Source organism: Aethalodelphis obliquidens, unplaced genomic scaffold (genome assembly GCF_003676395.1).
Source record: "Aethalodelphis obliquidens isolate GAN/ISIS:26980383/991018 unplaced genomic scaffold, ASM367639v1 scaffold7, whole genome shotgun sequence".
In the NCBI taxonomy this organism is placed as follows: Eukaryota; Metazoa; Chordata; class Mammalia; order Artiodactyla; family Delphinidae; genus Aethalodelphis; species Aethalodelphis obliquidens.
Genome location: NW_020837951.1, coordinates 11,269,451 through 11,287,970, shown reverse-complemented (window position 1 = coordinate 11,287,970; position 18,520 = coordinate 11,269,451). Strand labels below are relative to the sequence as shown.

Here is an 18,520-nt window from a genome sequence, read left to right as displayed (position 1 = left end):
AGACAGAGAGAGAGAGAGTGTGTGTGTGTGTGTGTGTGTGTGTGTGTGTGTGTGTGTGTGTGTGTGTGTATGTGTTGGGAGGGATTTAATCTCATTGCTTATTTCTTCTAATATTAGTTTATAAAGTCAATTAAGGAATACCTATCCAAAACAGATCACCACTCTTATCAAGGAGTCATGTAAAGATACATTCTTATTTTTCTTTGTTAAATACCTAGCGACATTTTAAAAACATTTCACCTTTATTAATTTGTATAAATATGCCCTTGCCATAATTTGTAATACATTTTATAAGCAACTGGAGGAGATTTCATGCATCACTAATTCATACATATAAATGTGAAGTTTGCATTAAACGTCTCTAAACAAAACCCTACTTCCTTGCTATTTTTAGAAGGAACAGGATAAAGAAGAGACAAGAAGACTCTCATTACAAAGGCTGACCCTCTTAAAATTAAGGCTATTCTGTTTTGAGCATCAACCTGCTACTAAAACAGCTCTGGTACCAGGATTTTAAAAGGCCCGAGTCTGGAAATACTACGATGGTTGATTGGCTTTAAAAAATAACATGTTAGAACCACAGAAAACAGTGATTATAAGTGGCTGGCAACATTCCAAAGCTGCTTTTTAGTACTCCTTTGCTTTTTAGTATTCTTTTAAACTCCTTTGGCTACCCGTTCTCATCTCACACCATTTTTAGGTTTATGCCAAATAAACCAGGACACTGCTACTACAGAGTGTAGAAAAGATCCAAGCAGTACACTACCCACACGCACTCTAAATCACTAAACTCCTTCAGGTCTGCCTCGTCTGGGTACACTAAAATATATGATAGAACCTTCCTGAAGATGGGCACATTGCATAGCTTTCTTGGAACAGATTATGCCACTTATTATTTATAATGATATTTTCTAAAACCTCTGTCGCTAAAAGTGGAACTTAACATTTATACAGTCTAATAGTTCAATTTTCCATGAAGACAACATTACGAATAGGCAGCAGTCAAGTGAAAAAATAAATGATTGCAAAAACAATGCTTAAACTGTAATGAAAAATACAGTAGACCTTCCTTGAAAATAAGATTAAGATGACTGTTTTGTCATTTTATTAGCATTATTAGTAAATTATAGTTTTATAAGTTAAAAAAGCTCTTCTAAAATTGTTTTTAAAAATAAGCCATTTAAAAATAAGCTATTGGCTTATTTAAAAATAAAAAAACAAAAAAAGACCCTCAGACTATTTTAATTATCTTCAAGTTCTGATATTCATACCACTTCAAGAAACAGTTAATCATAATGCAAATACTAAGGAAATGTTTAGATGATTTTTATTTTTTAGTCTAGAAATCTACTGAAAATGCTTATTTCCCCAGAGATACCATTCTTAGACACCTAAACAAAATGCAAGACACTATTCGGCAATGTGCTTTTTAAATAGCTGAACACCTTTAAACAAGTTGGGCCTATGCTGATTTAAATTTTAAGTTGAAGTCTAAGAAAAACAAAGTCTATATAATACTCATAAGGCCATGGAGTTACGCAATACTACTTGGTTAAGTCAAATATATTCCTATTTCAATAAAAATTAAATAGCACTGGATTAAATACCAACCATTCTTAATCATGGTTTGAGTCTGATAACCAAAATAAAAAATTTAATGTCATGCAAAATATATCTCACAAACTAACCAATGCAAAGCTCTAGGCTTTAAACTTTTTGATAGTGTCAATAAAATCCCCAGGAAAGGAGAATACTGCAACTCTCCTTGGAACATAGGTGTTTTAAATCATGGTTAAACAGACAGAATGTTAAGAATGGTATGGTTTTTATTTTCCATAGCAGGTTTATTGACACTTTTTTTTCTAGTAAAGTTTGAAAATCTGACACTACCTGTCCACATAGAAGGGGAAACAAAACTTGGTCAAAGTCTGTAGAACTTCCTGTGGAGAGAAAGAGAGATAATTTATACATCTAACGGGACCAATAAATCTAACATTAACCATGGCACACAATCTAGCAACTTTACCCTAAAGAAAGAGGAGACAGATGAAGAAATATGGGCTTTATCAATTACATGGGAGGAGTACCAGGCAGTCAATCATGAGAAATAATAAACATGATCAAACTTCATTAAAAATGAAAAATTAATCAAGAATCACACATGGGCAAGCAGCAGGAGCCGTGCAGGAAAGCTCTGAAGGGAGGGAGGCGGGTGGGTTGCTGAGTGTTAACACCCCTCCAGGGACCATCTCCAGCCTGACCATATGGATCAGAGTGAATAACACCGAGCCACATGGGTTTGGCCTGGCAGGGCCGCTGTTGCTGGCACCGTTTTTGCCTGTTACCTAGGAACAGAGGGGGCCAGGATTAGACAACGCTTCCCAACATCAATAGGCCAAATCACAAGCAAAATAGAAAACCAACTGGAAGATAATTGTCCCCGAACATTGTCAACTACATTTTTTTAGAGTTTAAAACTTTATTTACTTTATAAAGAAGTTGCCATTTCTGGCATGAATTTATTTTGTAATCAAACTATAACAATTTTAAGTGTGCAGTATTTTTAGTCATTATCATTAAACGTCATTATCAAAATGGAACACACTTACCTGCTTGTAATTTATAAAAATCCAAAGCAAACTACCAGTTTAAATGTCTTTTTACAAATATGTAGGTACATAAAACCAAGCACATTACTCAGGGGAAGTATACAAAAAGGGTACAAAAAAAAACCCAGAGTGACATTTCAAAGACTTATTCATAAAAGAGAAACTTCTAACATTAAGAATATTATATGAGACACAACATACAGTGGTGTGTGACTTTTCCCAATAGATACATTTCACGTACACAGAATATATACAAACAGCAACACACAGACCCAAGTAATTAATCATTACTTCCTTCACAGAATTTTCTCTAACTTGACTTAATTTTAACTGCAGACTTGGACAGACCACAGTTGGTGCTTATCATAAGTTCATAGACCAATATTATAAATTTTAAAAAAGTATTCCTTTCATGCACTTGATTTGCCTTTTAACTATTTAAAATCCAACTTCAAGACAAAATGAAGAACACATTTTTCGGTCATTGAGAAGCTGGTTCAAATTAAAACAAACCTGCCCATTGCAAATCCTAATCCAAGTGATAAATTAAAGATCAGTTTACAAATGTAGCACTTTTCTAACCAATAATAATGAATTATCAATGCTAACTGAATTGATGCTTCTCGCTTCATTTATTTTTAAAACCAGTTCTATCACTCAAGAAATAAACCACATCAATCTAATAACCCACTCAATGAAGCAGAAAGCACACTGACTTTCTCTGCCAGAGCATGTTCTGCCTACATAATTCAATTGAGCATATCCTATTTTTTTAATATCATTTTGGGCTGGGTGTATATCACAGCACTGTTAAGGCATGTCATGATACAGTAAAGGAATAGAAAAGTGAAAAATGAAAAAGGGCGGGTAAGAGTACTTCAGCATAACCTGAGGCATTACTGATACATTAATTAATTTCATAATGTGGCATATTCATAAGACCGTACACATACTGTTTTAAAACTCATAGTAAAATAAATTGCAATAGGTAATGGGGAATCAGAAGAACAACAGCAATTTTTCAATGCATAATGTTATTATCAGGCAAATATTGGCAAAGAGATCATACAACACATTCATTTTAATGTCTGCAGTTTTCATTATAAAATATATTATAAGCCCCATAAACAAAACTCTTAGGATTTACACACAAAAAGAAATTCCTCACAAATTCCTTTCACATCAAGTTTCAAATACCACAGAGCATTGCTTGACTTTAGTTTATGTACCAAGCATTCTCTAAAACTCAGTCCCCAGTGCTCACTCATTGCGAACACCAGCTACAAAGACATTTATCCTTTACCCTTCAAAAGTTACAGGTGCAGACGTACTCCTCTACTCTATGCTGGAGTTGAGCTGACAAAAGCCCTCAAGATTTTTGAAAGAAAGGACCCCCATGGCTACAGCAGAGTCAGAGAAATCTAATATGCCCAACTTATTACTCACTACAATACAGAAACTACTTACCACTTTCTAATGTCAAGAGTAATAAGCAACCATGAACTTGTCTGTCAGATAATATTAGAACAAATATCAAAATACCCAATGTAGGCTGAGTACAACCCACCTCCCAAGAGCTTTCCTTTTTACCCAAGAAAGCAGTGATAAGTCTAATTAAGCAATGGGGCAGGGGGATGGGGAGGAGGGAAGGGAATATAGGCAAATGTAGGCACATGTTTGTGCATTACAATATGTTTCTTCATGTTTGTGATATTACAAGAGTTTGATATTCCAATTTAAGTCAAACAGCACAGTAGTGTGCTGTCAGAGGAGAAAACAAAAATGAGCATTGCTCTGTGTTAGGCAAATTCACACATTATCTCAATCAGAACTGCAAAATCAAACTTCTCAGTTTGGGAAGGGGAGGACAGGAACAGGGAGGGGAAAACAAGTAATGTTTCCTGTAAATAAAAACTGCTGAAATAAACCAATTTTTCTTAATACTGATGTTTTCCCCATATATAAACAGGTAACTACCTTATCCTCTCTTTCCAAAGAAAAACACAATTACTTCAATATGAAAAGTACCACTCTCTGAGAGAGGGGACTTTAAAACACTGATTTAAACATATGTTGAGCATCATGCTTATAGCAGAGTGTCCCACAGTCTTTCAATATTAACTTTACTGGGAAAACAGTCACTAGCCAGTTACCAACCCATTTTTCTCTCTTGAACCTGTGTCTCTGGCTAGGGAACTTTCTTTGTAGAAAGTAATTCTCCTGTTTTCTTCTCTCTCTTTCTCTCTCTCTCCTCTCTCTCTCTCTTTCTCCCTCCCTCCCTTGCCTACACAAGCTCTTTCAGACGACCAGCCTCAGTACAACCTCAACTGCCACGTAAATCATAAATCGGATCTTGGAGATGCAATACAGCTGATGAAATGTAAATGACCTCGTTGCTAAGGCAGGGGGTGGGGAAGATTGTGCCAGCTCTCCAGATCAATTCCCAAGTTTATATTTTCACAAATCTTTTTATGTACAGTTTGATTTTTTAACATTTTAATGAGCAAAAAGTGCATCTATAGTAGCCAGTCACCACAGTTAAAGTGCAGGGCATGAACTAGATCCCAGGAGGGAACCAGTCCACCATGTCACCACTGGCTTTAGGACATTTGCCACCTGGTTCCATGTCCCCAGGTTCCAACTCTTTTCATAATCAAAACACTGCTGACATTATAAACCCCAGACGGGTTTTCTAAAATCCCTCCCAATCAATATATCCAACACATAACTTATTGGAGACAACACTGAGCTCATTGATTAACGTGAGTTCAGTAGCAAAGTTTTCAAAATAAATGAGACAAGAATACAGAATTCAACCCCTTTGTGTCACCAGACAATTTATGAAATAGGCAATTTCCAAAAGGGCTTTTCTTCCCAACACAATATACAATACTTCATGCGGGAATAAGTAAGAGCAGAAGGGGCAGGGGGGGGGAGCGTGGAGGGCAGGCAGTTGCACTAACCTTTCAGTTATGGGTATATTAAGCAGCAGATCACACAATGCAGTAGAAACGCGACAACATCTACAAAGCTCTGCCCACAAGGAGATACCAAATCTCAGAGTGTGAACCAAAATATGAAATCAACAACCCTAACACTGTATTCATTTGCAAGTGAAAATCAGAAATGAATTCAAGTTTCATCTCAGTCTTCTTTGGATTCATTTCACCCAGTTTGAATTCTCATACAGTCAGAAGGCCCATCAAGGGACCTTATTCCAATCCGGACAAAGTCCATTATGTTCTAATGAAACCGAGCTACTCCCTTAAAAACCTGGTAAAATTTTACATTTATAATATTATCCATAATAGAATCCTATCTGGAGGCAAAACTTCGAAGACTAAATTTGATGTAGTTAACAAGGATTATTAATAATGAGAGGCTAAACCAATTCCCCCTGAATTTGGAGTGCGGGGTGGGAAGGTGTATGAGATACTGCAACAGCCATCAGTTCAGATGTCAAATACTTTGTTTTCATTACTTCATTGAAACCCATAAACAAAAATTAGTTGTATTTGGCAGATGAAAACAAATGACAGTCAAACACAGACATACACACCCCGCAAATAAATGCCATCTGAAAGACAAAAGTGCAGGCTGATTATAACGTCCACTGGGGTCACAGAATGTTGGGAGGTGAGGCACATTCTCAGTAGTCCAAAAGGAAAAAGAAAATGTGTGCAGGAAAACATCTAAATAGAGCAAAGAGACTGCTTGAATAAATTAATGTATTTTAAAATACGTAAAGCTACAATCACCCTCTTTGGAAATTGCTGGTATAGTGGTCGATAATTCACCTTTGTCCAAAAAGGAGTGAAGGAGGAAGAAGCAGGAAGACAGTAGGAGAGCATTTCCTGAGTCTCTCATATGTAATTTATTTGTTCATTTCAGAATGTAGATGTGTGATGAAAAGATCTGTGGAGCCCAAATTCCTAAAATATTCTATGTTTAAAAACAATTTTTAATAGCATGAGGTAAATGCTGACCCTCTAAGTCCTGCAAGTGAGATCAGTGCAGCTGACTTGAAAGAAAAGGCTTTGATTGATGATCTCAAAACTCAAGTTGAAAGTTAAAAACAGAACACACACAAAATCCAAACATACAAAAAAGCTAGCAAAATTTCTACCTTAAGCCATTTCAAGTTAAAACCAGGGACTCCAAGTGAAAGCTAACAGAGGTTTTAATGCTTATGATTCAGAAGAGTAAAACAGAATGGTAAGAAGTTCTTAGAAGCTTAATTAGCACCAAGTTCAACAATGTTGACCAGAAATTTCCTAAATATGAAAACAGGAAATACAATTTTTCTCCTTCCCTATAAATGTCAACTTAAACCCAAGATCCATACTATAGTTACAACCAAACTTTTATTTTTTTCCAATGAGAAAAGGCTTTGAATAAGGGTTTTTACAGAAAGGCCTTTCAACACCCGAACATAAAAGCCGGGTCAAATTTCTAACAACGCTGCTCAAATGCTACAGAGTCTGCTTCTTTTCTTTGGTATACTTCAATATTTACTCTCAGTTCACTTTTTATAAACTTTAATCTTGAGTCATGCATATGTTATCATTATGCTAACTTGTGTAATATCTAATATGCATAGTCAATGTTGTAATTCAAAAATTAAATTACAATAAGATACAGAAATTCACTATTTTCTGTACCATGTAAACTTTATATCTAAATTATCAAGGACACTAAGTATATAGGTGGAATGCTTACAACAGCAGAAGAGCCACCTCTAGAACTACTTTTAAGTGTAAATCTTCATGACCTTTGAAGTCTAAAGTAAAAATACTGAATCTTATACAAAAATTTTTTTAATTTAACACAATCACTTTATCCTTTTGCATCCTTCCCTTTCTTCAAAAATTACTTAAAAGTTGTCCCCAAATTACGATATTATATAACATTCTATATTCTCGGATTTCAGTTTATTAACTTTAAACCTTACAGCAAAAGGTTTGAAAATGAGAGAGCTATATTTATAAGGTCAATGTTAAACACCAATAAACTTTGTGACACTGTTTCAAATACTTCGAAAATGAATAAATGATTTGGTTTGAATCTCTTGCAATTAGCATTCAGTGGTATCGGTAATATAATTCCTTGCACTTAATAGTATTACTCTACAATATTTTGCTTTGTTCATTTCCTTAGACATTTGAAATCCTATTATCTGAACATTTATGTTATGAATTTATCTAAAAGAAAGAAAGGTTGGGGAAAATGCGGGGGCGGGGGGAGGAATGGTTGGTGGGGGACACACAAGTCAGCACATACCAAAGGAACAGAGTCCCAACAGTGAAACTACAAACATGATTTCACTGAAGAAGCAACTTGCCCTCAGGAAGATACTATTAAAAAAAAAAAAAAAAAAGAGCACTAATAGAAATACTATTTTATAAGCATTTAAAATCTGTCAGCTTTTAAATATTTTAAAAGCACACAAAAATGTGCACAGATGGGCAACTTTTTTACTTACATTTGTCTAGAAAAAAATCTTTCATTATCAAGCTCAAAGTCCTTGAATTTTTTAAACTTAATTGTGCCTCTATTTCTTAGAATTCATACCCCAAGGCCAAAGCTTTCCTGCCACCAGTCCTTCAAATCTGACTTGGACATTACACGGGAGGAGGCTCCAAGCCTCCCTGAGGTCTCACTGCTTTTACAACACGCGAAAAAGCAGTCGATAATGGGCCCATGCTGAATTCACTGCTCTCCACGTCTCCTCTTGGGACACAAGCCTAGCAGATGTGATAAAAACTGTGTCAGAGAAGTGGCTCTAGTTTGTGCCTTAATGACAACTTAAACCTCTAAACCAATACAACCAAAGGACTAACAGAACTGGCTGTTACCTCTCTCTCCTGCCAATCTTCGAATATCTCTGAACTAAATTAGCACCTCTACCCACAACATCCCTTGTCACCCCACAAAATCCATTCTAATTTTAAAAAATAAATGAATTCAGCAAACACATCGGCGGCATGAGTATCTGGGCTCTGTGTATATGTGTGTCTGTGTGTGTGTGTGTGTGTGTGTCTGTGTGTGTGTGTGTGTGTGTGTGTGTGTGTGTGTGTCCTATAATTAAGCCTTAACACATATTCCATGTAGTTTATATTTTCTCAAGGTATGACTGTACATTCAGATATCTTAAAGGACTGCCTGGTATATTTCCTCTGATTACCATCCCAATAACCATATTAACACGTACAACTGGTAGCCTTACAGTTTCCCAAAAGCCCCTAAAGGTCTAACAGTTATTTTTAAATATGTTCAACCATAGGAAAGAAAAGTGATATTCTGAGTTACTGAAACATTCTAACTATTAAAATTTATACAGTGGATTTTTAAAACCGTGGGTAGTTATACTTTAAATTGTAAGAACCCTTTGTCTAACCTAATGATATGGTACCAAAAAAATAGATTTAAATGTGTACTTCTGATAACATTTTCTAAATTCTATAATTCAGCCTTCAGATGATAGGCCTTTTTACCCAGTATCTTGAAAGCCTATTCAATCACAATTGCATACCCACTTAATCAGCAATCATTGTTCTGGGATGCAGGACTTTGTTGTCAAGACAAGCACCAAAACCTTAAAAAAATTTTTTTCAGAACTGGCATAAGAAAAAAGTGATCTTTGTCAGACAAGGACAAATTTATGCAAATCTTTTATAAACATTCACAAACATTTATTTAGCTTTTGAAATGTTGGCCTCATTTGAGAGCATGAAAATGAGGGGGAAGTAGGAAAACGCAAAGGACAGCTTAGAAGCTGGCACACTACATAAATATTCAGAAGGAAGATTATAGGATTCATGTTAGGCTGTCTTAGGCTTCTCCAAAGTCCACACAGAATAGCTAAGAACAAAACTAACGAGAAGTACAGCAGATGTTAGACAATGCATCAGCCTCTTTTCCTCTCTCACTTGGCTATACTTGGACGCTTTTATATTTCCTTTCAATATGGTTAGGTCATTCAAGGATTCTCCTATAGACTATGTATTGTGGCTACAGATCTATAAGCTGGAGGTCTGTCAGCCTTCCAAAAGTTTCCAATGAAAAGGCATTATGCAAATTCTACCTCTCTTACCCTCTTTCAGGGGGGAAAAAAGCCTCCAGTATGCAGTCATCAGAGTATTGGAAGCCCCAGCCTTCATTTCTGTATAGCTGTGTTTGCCTCAGGGCCACGCTGCTTGTTTTGACAGTGGATCCCCCTAGATAGTTGGGATTAGTCGAGCTTGTTTAGATAAACTTGAAATCAAGGCCTTCTCTAGGTAGACAGCTAGATGCAGCTACCGAGTTTCCAGCTGCCTCCTCCTTTCATCCCCAAACAACTGGAGATTCACAGTAGCTATCACAGCCACAGGCTATGTCACATACAAAGGTACAAAATTAAAGGCTGCTAAAAGAAGCCTTTGTAAGTCTTAGTGCTAAAATAAGGAATCTGTACTGCTTGGTTTATACAAATTATTCTAGCACTACCAGTATGGAACTGAAATCATCAGTTAACAAGGCATATTAATCAAGATTCCCAGCTTCTTCAAATAGACAGGATGATAGTTTGATAATATACTTAACCTTAGCTCTTGTATGAGAGTAATCACTTAAAATGTTAAAAAGGAAATAATAGGCTTTATTTATCCAGTGGCAGGGGATGTCAGACACTGTCAACAAACACTGTGAGCAGAATATGAAAATCAAAATGTAAATATCAAATCCGCTTTTGAGAGGGAATTATTTAGCAATTGATTAGATAGGGCCTCGGTTCACAGTCATTTCCAATTACAGAACTGTTTCATAATCAACTTATATTTCCCACAACGTGCAAATTCTGATGGAACAATATCAGGAGGATTCAAGAACTGAGGAAATTTATACTCAGAACAGAATAGATTGACGACATCTCATTACAAAGACAGAAGGCAAGTGATATGAAACACTATTGATATAAAAAAGTATACAATTCAAATAGTTTTCTAAAATCTAATACTCAAAGATTTTACTCTTTTGCAACTAGAAAATGTCTCTTCAGAGGGCCAGCAAAATACAAAGAAAATAATTCAATTCCACATATATGTTTTATTTCACTTTACATATCTTGCTCCAACACGTCAATGCTAGTGTTTACCTGAGGCTGCCTGGGATAAACTAAACACAACCGAAATAGGTTTAAACATTTTCCAGAACTATTCTGTGATAAACCATACAGTACAGAAGGCCTCTGACCATACTGTCAAGTCACATAAGGCAGTCTTCAATCAATCAAGTTCATATATCACCAAAGAAAATGTGCTCTCATAATTTAACAGCTAAGTCACTATTTAAAAGAAAAGCCTTAAGACATGTAAGACATTCTGGAACTGCAGTCATCATTTGAGGTTTTCTTATGAAATTTTTGGTTTATTTCATACACAACTTACAAACTAAAGAAAGACTCAGCAAACTTTTTCTATAAAGGGTCAGGTAGTAAATATTTTAGGCTTTGTGGGCCACTTATGGTCTCTTGTCACAGATTCTTCTGGTTTGTTTTTTTTTTCCCAACTCTTCAAAAAAGATAAAAATCACCTTAGCTCAAAGGCCCCAAAAAACCAGCCCCAACCTCTGATCTAGAGTGTCAAGGAGCTGGTCACACACCATTACCCAAACAAACTCACGAACACCCCAAAACTCAAATTTAGAAATTCCTGAAAGGTAAAATGACAATGTCAATCATGTTGGTTCTCTGGTGACCCAACAATTCACACACGATTGCTGCTAAATGGCCAAATGTCTGTTGCACACCCTCTTCTGGAAAATTTACTTAAAATACAAAGTAATACAAAGAATTAAAAAGAAAACATATTTCCACTACTCAGAATTCACAGCTGTTTTGTGGCATGGACTCTTCAGAGAAACAATTCCTTCTTATATTAACAGTTCACTACTACAGTTTAGGTCCAGGAGTTTTCTTGACAGATAAATCATGCTCTCTGGATTCTCAAGAGCTCTTCAATTTGAGAATTATTTTGTTTATAATATTTTTAAATTTTATTTTACTGAAGTATTCTTGATTTACAATGTTGTGTTAATTCCTGCTGTACAGCAAAGTGATTCCATTGTTTACAATATTTTAAAAAGCAATATTAAAAGAGAAGAAAGCTTTTTCTGGTGCTTTCCTCACCACATTCACTCAAATACGTTATATGTACACCCAACGTTCTGTTAGATGTAGAAGGGCCTTTTCCTGCCTCTCTCACTCCTCAATTTCTGCCCCCCCCAACTCCTTTCCCTTATATCTATTCCCAGGAATTTATCTCCCTTCTTCTCTCTCTGTATCCTCCTCCATTAACATAGTCTACTTATACTTTAATCTCAATTACCATCACTGTGTAAATGACTCAAATTCAAATCTTCATTTATAAACTACCTCTCCAGCTCCGGGCGCCCATTCCAACTGCCTTTTGACAGTTCTGCCCCATGTCCCATAGTTACTTCAAGCGCAACATGTCGAAAATCCAGATGTACCATCTAGGTCCTGGTAAGCTGCTACCTGCTAATCTCTTTCACCCCATCAGAACAAGAAAGAATCTCACTACTAACACTTGCTGGGGGACAGATGATCCATTCATGTGACTTTGATTCAAATATTTGCTGTGGTTGTTGAATTTCAAAATAACTCTGAAGAAACCTTCCCAAGTGTCAATTAACAAGGAAGGAGACAAGGGAGCCCCAGAAATCAAGAATATTTCCAAGTCATCTTAGAAAAGAAAACTGATACATTTCCCTAGGCAAGATAATATATTTAGTACCAGACAATGTGCTAAAGACCCTGTCTGCATGGAGTTTTTGATCTAGTTGAAAGACAGATGCTATGCAAAGGAATACACTAATACATTGTTGGAACTGTGACAGAAGCTGTGAAAGAACAGAAGAAAGTGCTCTAAGACAAAAAGACAGGGGCCTGAATTTAGATGGAAGGGTCAAGAAAGGCATCTCAGGAAGCGACATTTTGAGCTGAGACTTGAGGAATGAGCAGGTGTTTACCAGCCAAAGATTGCAAGAGGGATAGGGAGAAGAAGGCCAAAAATAAGTAAATAAATAACAGCATGAGCAAGGGCCACTGAACAACAGTCCTTGGCACAGTCAAAGAACTAAAATAAGCCTGGCATGTTGGATCAGAGGAGGCAAGGGAGAGAGTGGCAGAAGATGGGGTCAGACAGGTTGGCAGAGGCCAAATCACATGTGGCCTTAGAGGGCATGTTAAGGAGTCTGGACTTGATTCTTGTGCACTGGAAGTCATTAGGAGGGTTTGAATCTTTCGCATCCCACTTGCATGTCATTTCCTAACCCCTCTATCTACTCCCAAGTCTTCTAGATTCCAGGGGGATTCAGAAGCTATTCTCACTGAGCTCCTCTTGTCTCCTGAATTCCCATGCTACTCCTATTGCCGTCATTCCTATCATCAGACTGTCCATAGATCTCAAGACCCTCCGTTTCCACAGGAAGGGACAGACACACAACTGGATGCCTGTCAGGCCACCGAGATGGAGGAGGAGCCTCACACAGGAGCCTTAATAATAACCCTGGCAGCAGGGAGAGGGGTTGTGGTTGAAGACAGCAACAGGAACTGTAATAGATTTGAATAGGACCAGCTTAAATCTCTCTTCAGAACCTAACAGTCTACATGTCTTCTTGTTTAATCTTCATAGGAAAGCAGTGAGACCACATGGACCAAAGGAGAATTGAGTTTGTCAGAGAATCAATATTTATTCTTGATGTAGAAAATGAAAGGAATAGAGAAAACTATTAAAGTCTGTATAAATGTAATATTAGTCATTCCTGTCAAGGGTTTACCATTTATGACTTAAAAGCTAAGAATTATGTATACAATTTAAGGTATCTAATTGATTTACCTAAGTTTCTTCTGTTTCAGCCTGTATTTTGTTTCCCAAATACTCTGGAGGGGCTTAAGTGACAAGTGGAAGGGGACTGACAAAGCAGCTAATAAGTGTCACATCCTGTGCTAGAAGCTTTACATATATACTCAGTGATCCTACCAGTAATCTGATGTTGATATTATCACCCTCTTACACATGAACTGAGGCCTTGAAAGCCAAGTAAAATTACTTTCAGGTAGAATGGTGAAGTAGCTTGCCTAATTGGAAATAGATAGTGATGGAAAAGCTAAGATTCAAACCCAACTTCATTCTCCTAGGAGCTCAAGCTCTTCCCACCTTGCTTTCCAATTGCAGCAGTGGAGTAAAAGATTTTTGTTGTATCAAAAGGTCTTAGGTTAGGGTAACGTTATGTGCCAGCTTGCCCAGAACATCCTGGTTATGCTCATTATCTCTGTGTAATCATGGTGCCCCCTTTTGCTCTCACAAGTGTCCTGGATTGGATGCTATGGTCATTAGTCTTAGAGAGAGGGAAAACCATGGCTTGTCTGAAGGGTACTGAAAGAACAAACAGACGTTCCATCTGCCTTGTAATGGGAAACTGGGGAGCGGTGTTAGAAGAGTTAGTTTTTATCTCTTGACTCCAAGCTCTTTAACCACATTAAGGAGTTATCTACATTCTAGGGCTTAGTGCAATACTAGACATCAACAATGACATGGAAACGGCAAAATCTTCCCTTTGCTTCATTTTCCTCACGCTACATTAGAAAACATTTATTAAACTAGACTAATGCAGGTATTGTGTACACATCATGCCTAATTCTCCTACAAAATCCTCATTACTTCCTTGTTTTATAGGTGAAAAAAGATGATGCTGAAAAAGTAAAGCCTTTGCCCAAAGTAACATTTCCAAAGCCAAATCTCATATAACATGGGGATACTTGCCTTCTACTATTCTTTGGGCCAAACATACCCAAAAAAAGGCACTTAAAATTTTTAGAGGGGATGATATTTGTTAAGAAATAAGCGAATAATGAAAAGTATTTTAGCTGCCATTAAATCTGTTTATTATAACAGATACATTTTAAAAATGCAAAAATATTTCTCAATTTACCAGGGGTTTAGATCTCTAGGAATGATAAGTATCTGGCAGGCTGGAAGAGTTCTCTAATAAAAATAATGTTCTTATCAATTACTGCTGACACTTCTAAAACTAGATGTTACTAACGAGGCATCATGTTTGAAATATACTCAAATATAAGAATCTTAAATTCCTCTCTGTTAGGCAAGGTGAGATTTAATAAAGGTATGTTTTGGTTTGTCCTACTTTGTTCAAATTCTGAGCCCAAAGATCACAGTGTGAACACTATTTGGTTGTTTATTATTATATATCAAATATTTGGCCTATTAGCATCCATGTACAGTACCAGGTCCTACAGATGTGGACATGTAGCAGGAAAGAATCCCTGACTTTCTGCCTGGGAGAGAGAAAGGATACATAAACAAGTATGTGTAATAACGGGTTTTAAGGTTTCTGAAAGCATGGTCAAGGAAAAAAGGCAGGCACTGTCAGGTCTACCCAGGGGATATCAAAGACTCCTCAGAGCTGGTGACATTTGAGCTGACTTTTGAGAGTTGGGTCAGCATTTACTAGACAAGCAGACTAGATATTTAAAATATTATATAAATATCTAATATTTAATAATACTTAGAATATTATATAAATAAAAGTATAAAATATTACATAAAAATATTCCAGGAATAAAAGCAATGTGAAACAATATTATATATTTCACAAGGTTGATATGAAAGTAAATGATTTTTGGTAAGCTCAATTTTATTTAAAAACAATCTTAATTATCCTTTCCATTTCTACCCACACACACATACACACACACACACAGACATATACATACATAGTTCAAAGTCTGGGCTTCATGTTATCTCACATTTGAAATCTGAAACTGACAGTTTCAGTCAGTTAGACAGTTTGAAATTATGGTAGCTAGAGGAATCTTAACTCTACTGCATATATTTTTAAAATGAAAGTTAACACAATAATAAAAAGTACTACATGCAACCGAAAAGGCTAATTTACAAGGACAGTGGGACCCATTACTAAATTCTGAGGTTTTGAAAATGGAAAGTCTCAATACAGCTTTCACAACAGAAATAAAAGTAATTAGTTATTTAAAATCCCTTCATCACCATTTAAAAGAGTTTCCATATTTTCCGTACATTATAGAACATAAATATTCAGAAACTGTTTCTGGTTATCTCTTCACCTTTACTTGACAAATTTCTCTTACCTATGTGACTTCTCTAAATTTTGCTGTAGAACAGTGTGGGCTTAGAAAGAAAAGATTTTTCAGAATTCTTCCTAGGATCAGTCTGAAATTCTAGAGGCAAATTTATCACACATAATCCTAATACCTGATAAAACAAAAGCACCAAAACCAGGTTACCCTGCTACCTTGAATCCACCCCCTAAAAATAGTAGGCACTCTATAATAATTGGTTATTATTAAATGCCAGGTATTATTCTGAGCACTCTACACATTTAAAATCACTTAAACCTCACAAGAATCCTATGATATCTTTACTATGATTATCTCTAGTTTACAGGTGAGAAAATGAAACCCCAAAGAGGTAAATCCCAGTAAATGACAGAGCTGGAATTCAAACCCAGTCTGGCTCCAAAGGCCATGCTCTGTACTATCCTTTCTGGAATCTGAACTCCTTAGCAATTATGTCTGTGTATTACATACTTTATATTCACAATCATTCACTGGCCCCTAATTTATCCTAGCTGCTGAGAAGAGCCAGTAACACTGATTATAGTCATTCCTGTACTTGAAGAGTTCATAGTAAATAAACAATACAATGTAAGGAGTCAATGCTCCAAGTGCTCTCCAAGTGCTGAGGATAGAGTGACTAATTCAGTCAGGGCAAGTTTCACAGAGGAAGTGATATAAGCAGGGCATTTAATGCTGAAAAGAAGTATATTGGGTGGGAGGGGGAACTGAGGAAGGCATTTTAACCATAAAAACATCTTGGACTTGCTGGGTCATATGGTAGTTCTATTTTTAGTTTTTTAAGGAATCTCCACACTGGTCTCCATAGTGGTTGTATCAATTTACATTCCCACCAAGAGTGCAGGATGGGCCCCTTTTCTCCACACCCTCTCCAGCATTTATTGTTTCTCGATTTTTTGATGATGGCCATTCTGACTGGTGTGAGGTGATACCTCATTGTGGTTTTGATTTGCATTTCTCCAATGATTAGTGATGACTAACACAACATTGTAGAGCATTTATACTCCAATAAACATGTGAAAAATAAATAAATAAATAAATAAATAGTAGCAACACCCAAAAAAAACCAAAAAAACCATCTTGGGCAAAAATATAGAGGTGGGAGAGAGCTAATCATGCTGGGAAATAGACATTCTATGTCTGGTTATGAAGGGAAGTGGTAGGAAACCAGGCTGGAGGTTGGGGCAAGGACAGACTGTGATGGGCCTCAAATCCAAGTAAAGAAATTTGCAGTAGATCTTGAAGGCACCAGGGAACCATCAGGAGTTTTGACTTAAGAGAAATGGTGTGATTTGATTTAGGTTTTAGAAAGACATCTCTGGCCATCTTATAGAATGTAGTGATTACAAGGTCATTAGGTTGCAGGTCATTAGGAAAACTCCACAGGAGAGAAGCTGAGAGTGTGAATGCAGAGGGAAATAGCAGACTAGGACAGACTAGAGAGCAATTTAGGAGGGATAATGAACAGGGCAAGGGCTTGATGACTGCAGACTTGCAGATCCATCCAAACAAGCAACAGAGACTGATTAAATGAGGTTAAAGTTAAGATTCAGACTACAGCTCTCAAAAGCAGCCACAGTCCACTTAGTTATCATCACTGAGTAACTCACCAGAAATAAGACCATCCAGTAGTATTCAGAGATGTCTAAAATTTACCAGGGCTTTTTTGGAGCCAGAATAAAACCAGGAGAACACTTCTAATAAGAATGTATAAATAGGGATTGCCTACTTCCATTTCCTAGAGTCAGATTCAAGTAAGTAGTAGTACAACATAGCTCTATAGCCTGGCATGCCTTCAGAAAGAATAGCTCAAAAAGAATTTGTCTTTTTAATGGGTTCCTTCTATATAACTGTAACAGCTGGGAAGTGACCAAATTGAGAAGAAATCTTCAACTCAAAAGAAGAGCCTTAAATCAGAAAATTTATCACTTTTTCAACTGAGTTTGGCTAAATGTTTAAGATTTTGAAATACAGTTTCATTAAGAAGCCAGTCCAGGGCTTCCCTGGTGGCGCAGTGGTTGAGAGTCCGCCTGCCGATGCAGGGGACGCGGGTTCGTGCCCCGGTCCGGGAAGATCCCACATGCCGCGGAGCGGCTGGGCCCGTGAGCCATGGCCGCTGAGCCTGCGCGTCCGACGCGCAGGCTCCGCAACGGGTGAGGCCAGAGCAGGGTGGGGCCCGCATAGGGGAAAAAAAAAAAAAAAAGAAGAAGCCAGTCCAACCCCATCCCATTCTTTTTTTTTTTTTTGCGGTAGGCGGGCCTCTCACTGCTGTGGCCTCTCCCGTTGCGGAGCACAGGCTCCGGACGCACAGGCTCAGCGGCCGTGGCTCACGGGCCCAGCCGCTCCGTGGCATGTGGGATCTTCCCGGACCGGGGCACGAACCCGTGTCCCCTGCATCGGCAGGCGGACTCTCAACCACTGTGCCACCAGGGAAGCCCCCCATCCCATTCTTAAATTCACCCTTTTCTGGAAATGGGGGTGGGGGGGAATGAAAGATATAGATATGACAGAATAGCATCTATTATATACAAAGTGGTTTTTCTTCAGCAAACACTTGAAAAGCATTCATCCAAGGTGATAAATTTGACTTGTAACAGCACAGGGAGAAATAAGAGGCAACCCGTGATAGATAATTTTTTAGGATTATTTTTCCCCATCCATGAGCCTGTAACTTAAAAAACATTTAAACAAGGCAATCATCAAGAATGGGACACTTTTA

At 37.2% G+C, this 18,520-nt stretch overlaps 1 protein-coding gene across 9 annotated transcripts in view; it reads right to left on the bottom strand.

Moving 5' to 3' along the window:
* Nucleotides 1-18,520, bottom strand: part of DENND1A (DENN domain containing 1A) — a 542,106-nt gene that overhangs the window by 370,654 nt on the left and 152,932 nt on the right. For 7 of the 9 annotated variants that reach the window (XM_027104912.1, XM_027104916.1, XM_027104908.1 and 4 more), the window contains exon 4: nucleotides 1,891-1,940. The exons of the other annotated variants lie outside the window; for them this stretch is intronic. In XM_027104912.1, the coding sequence (XP_026960713.1) occupies nucleotides 1,891-1,940 (50 nt within the window). The remainder of the gene's footprint in view (nucleotides 1-1,890; nucleotides 1,941-18,520) is intronic. 9 annotated transcript variants of the gene reach the window in all.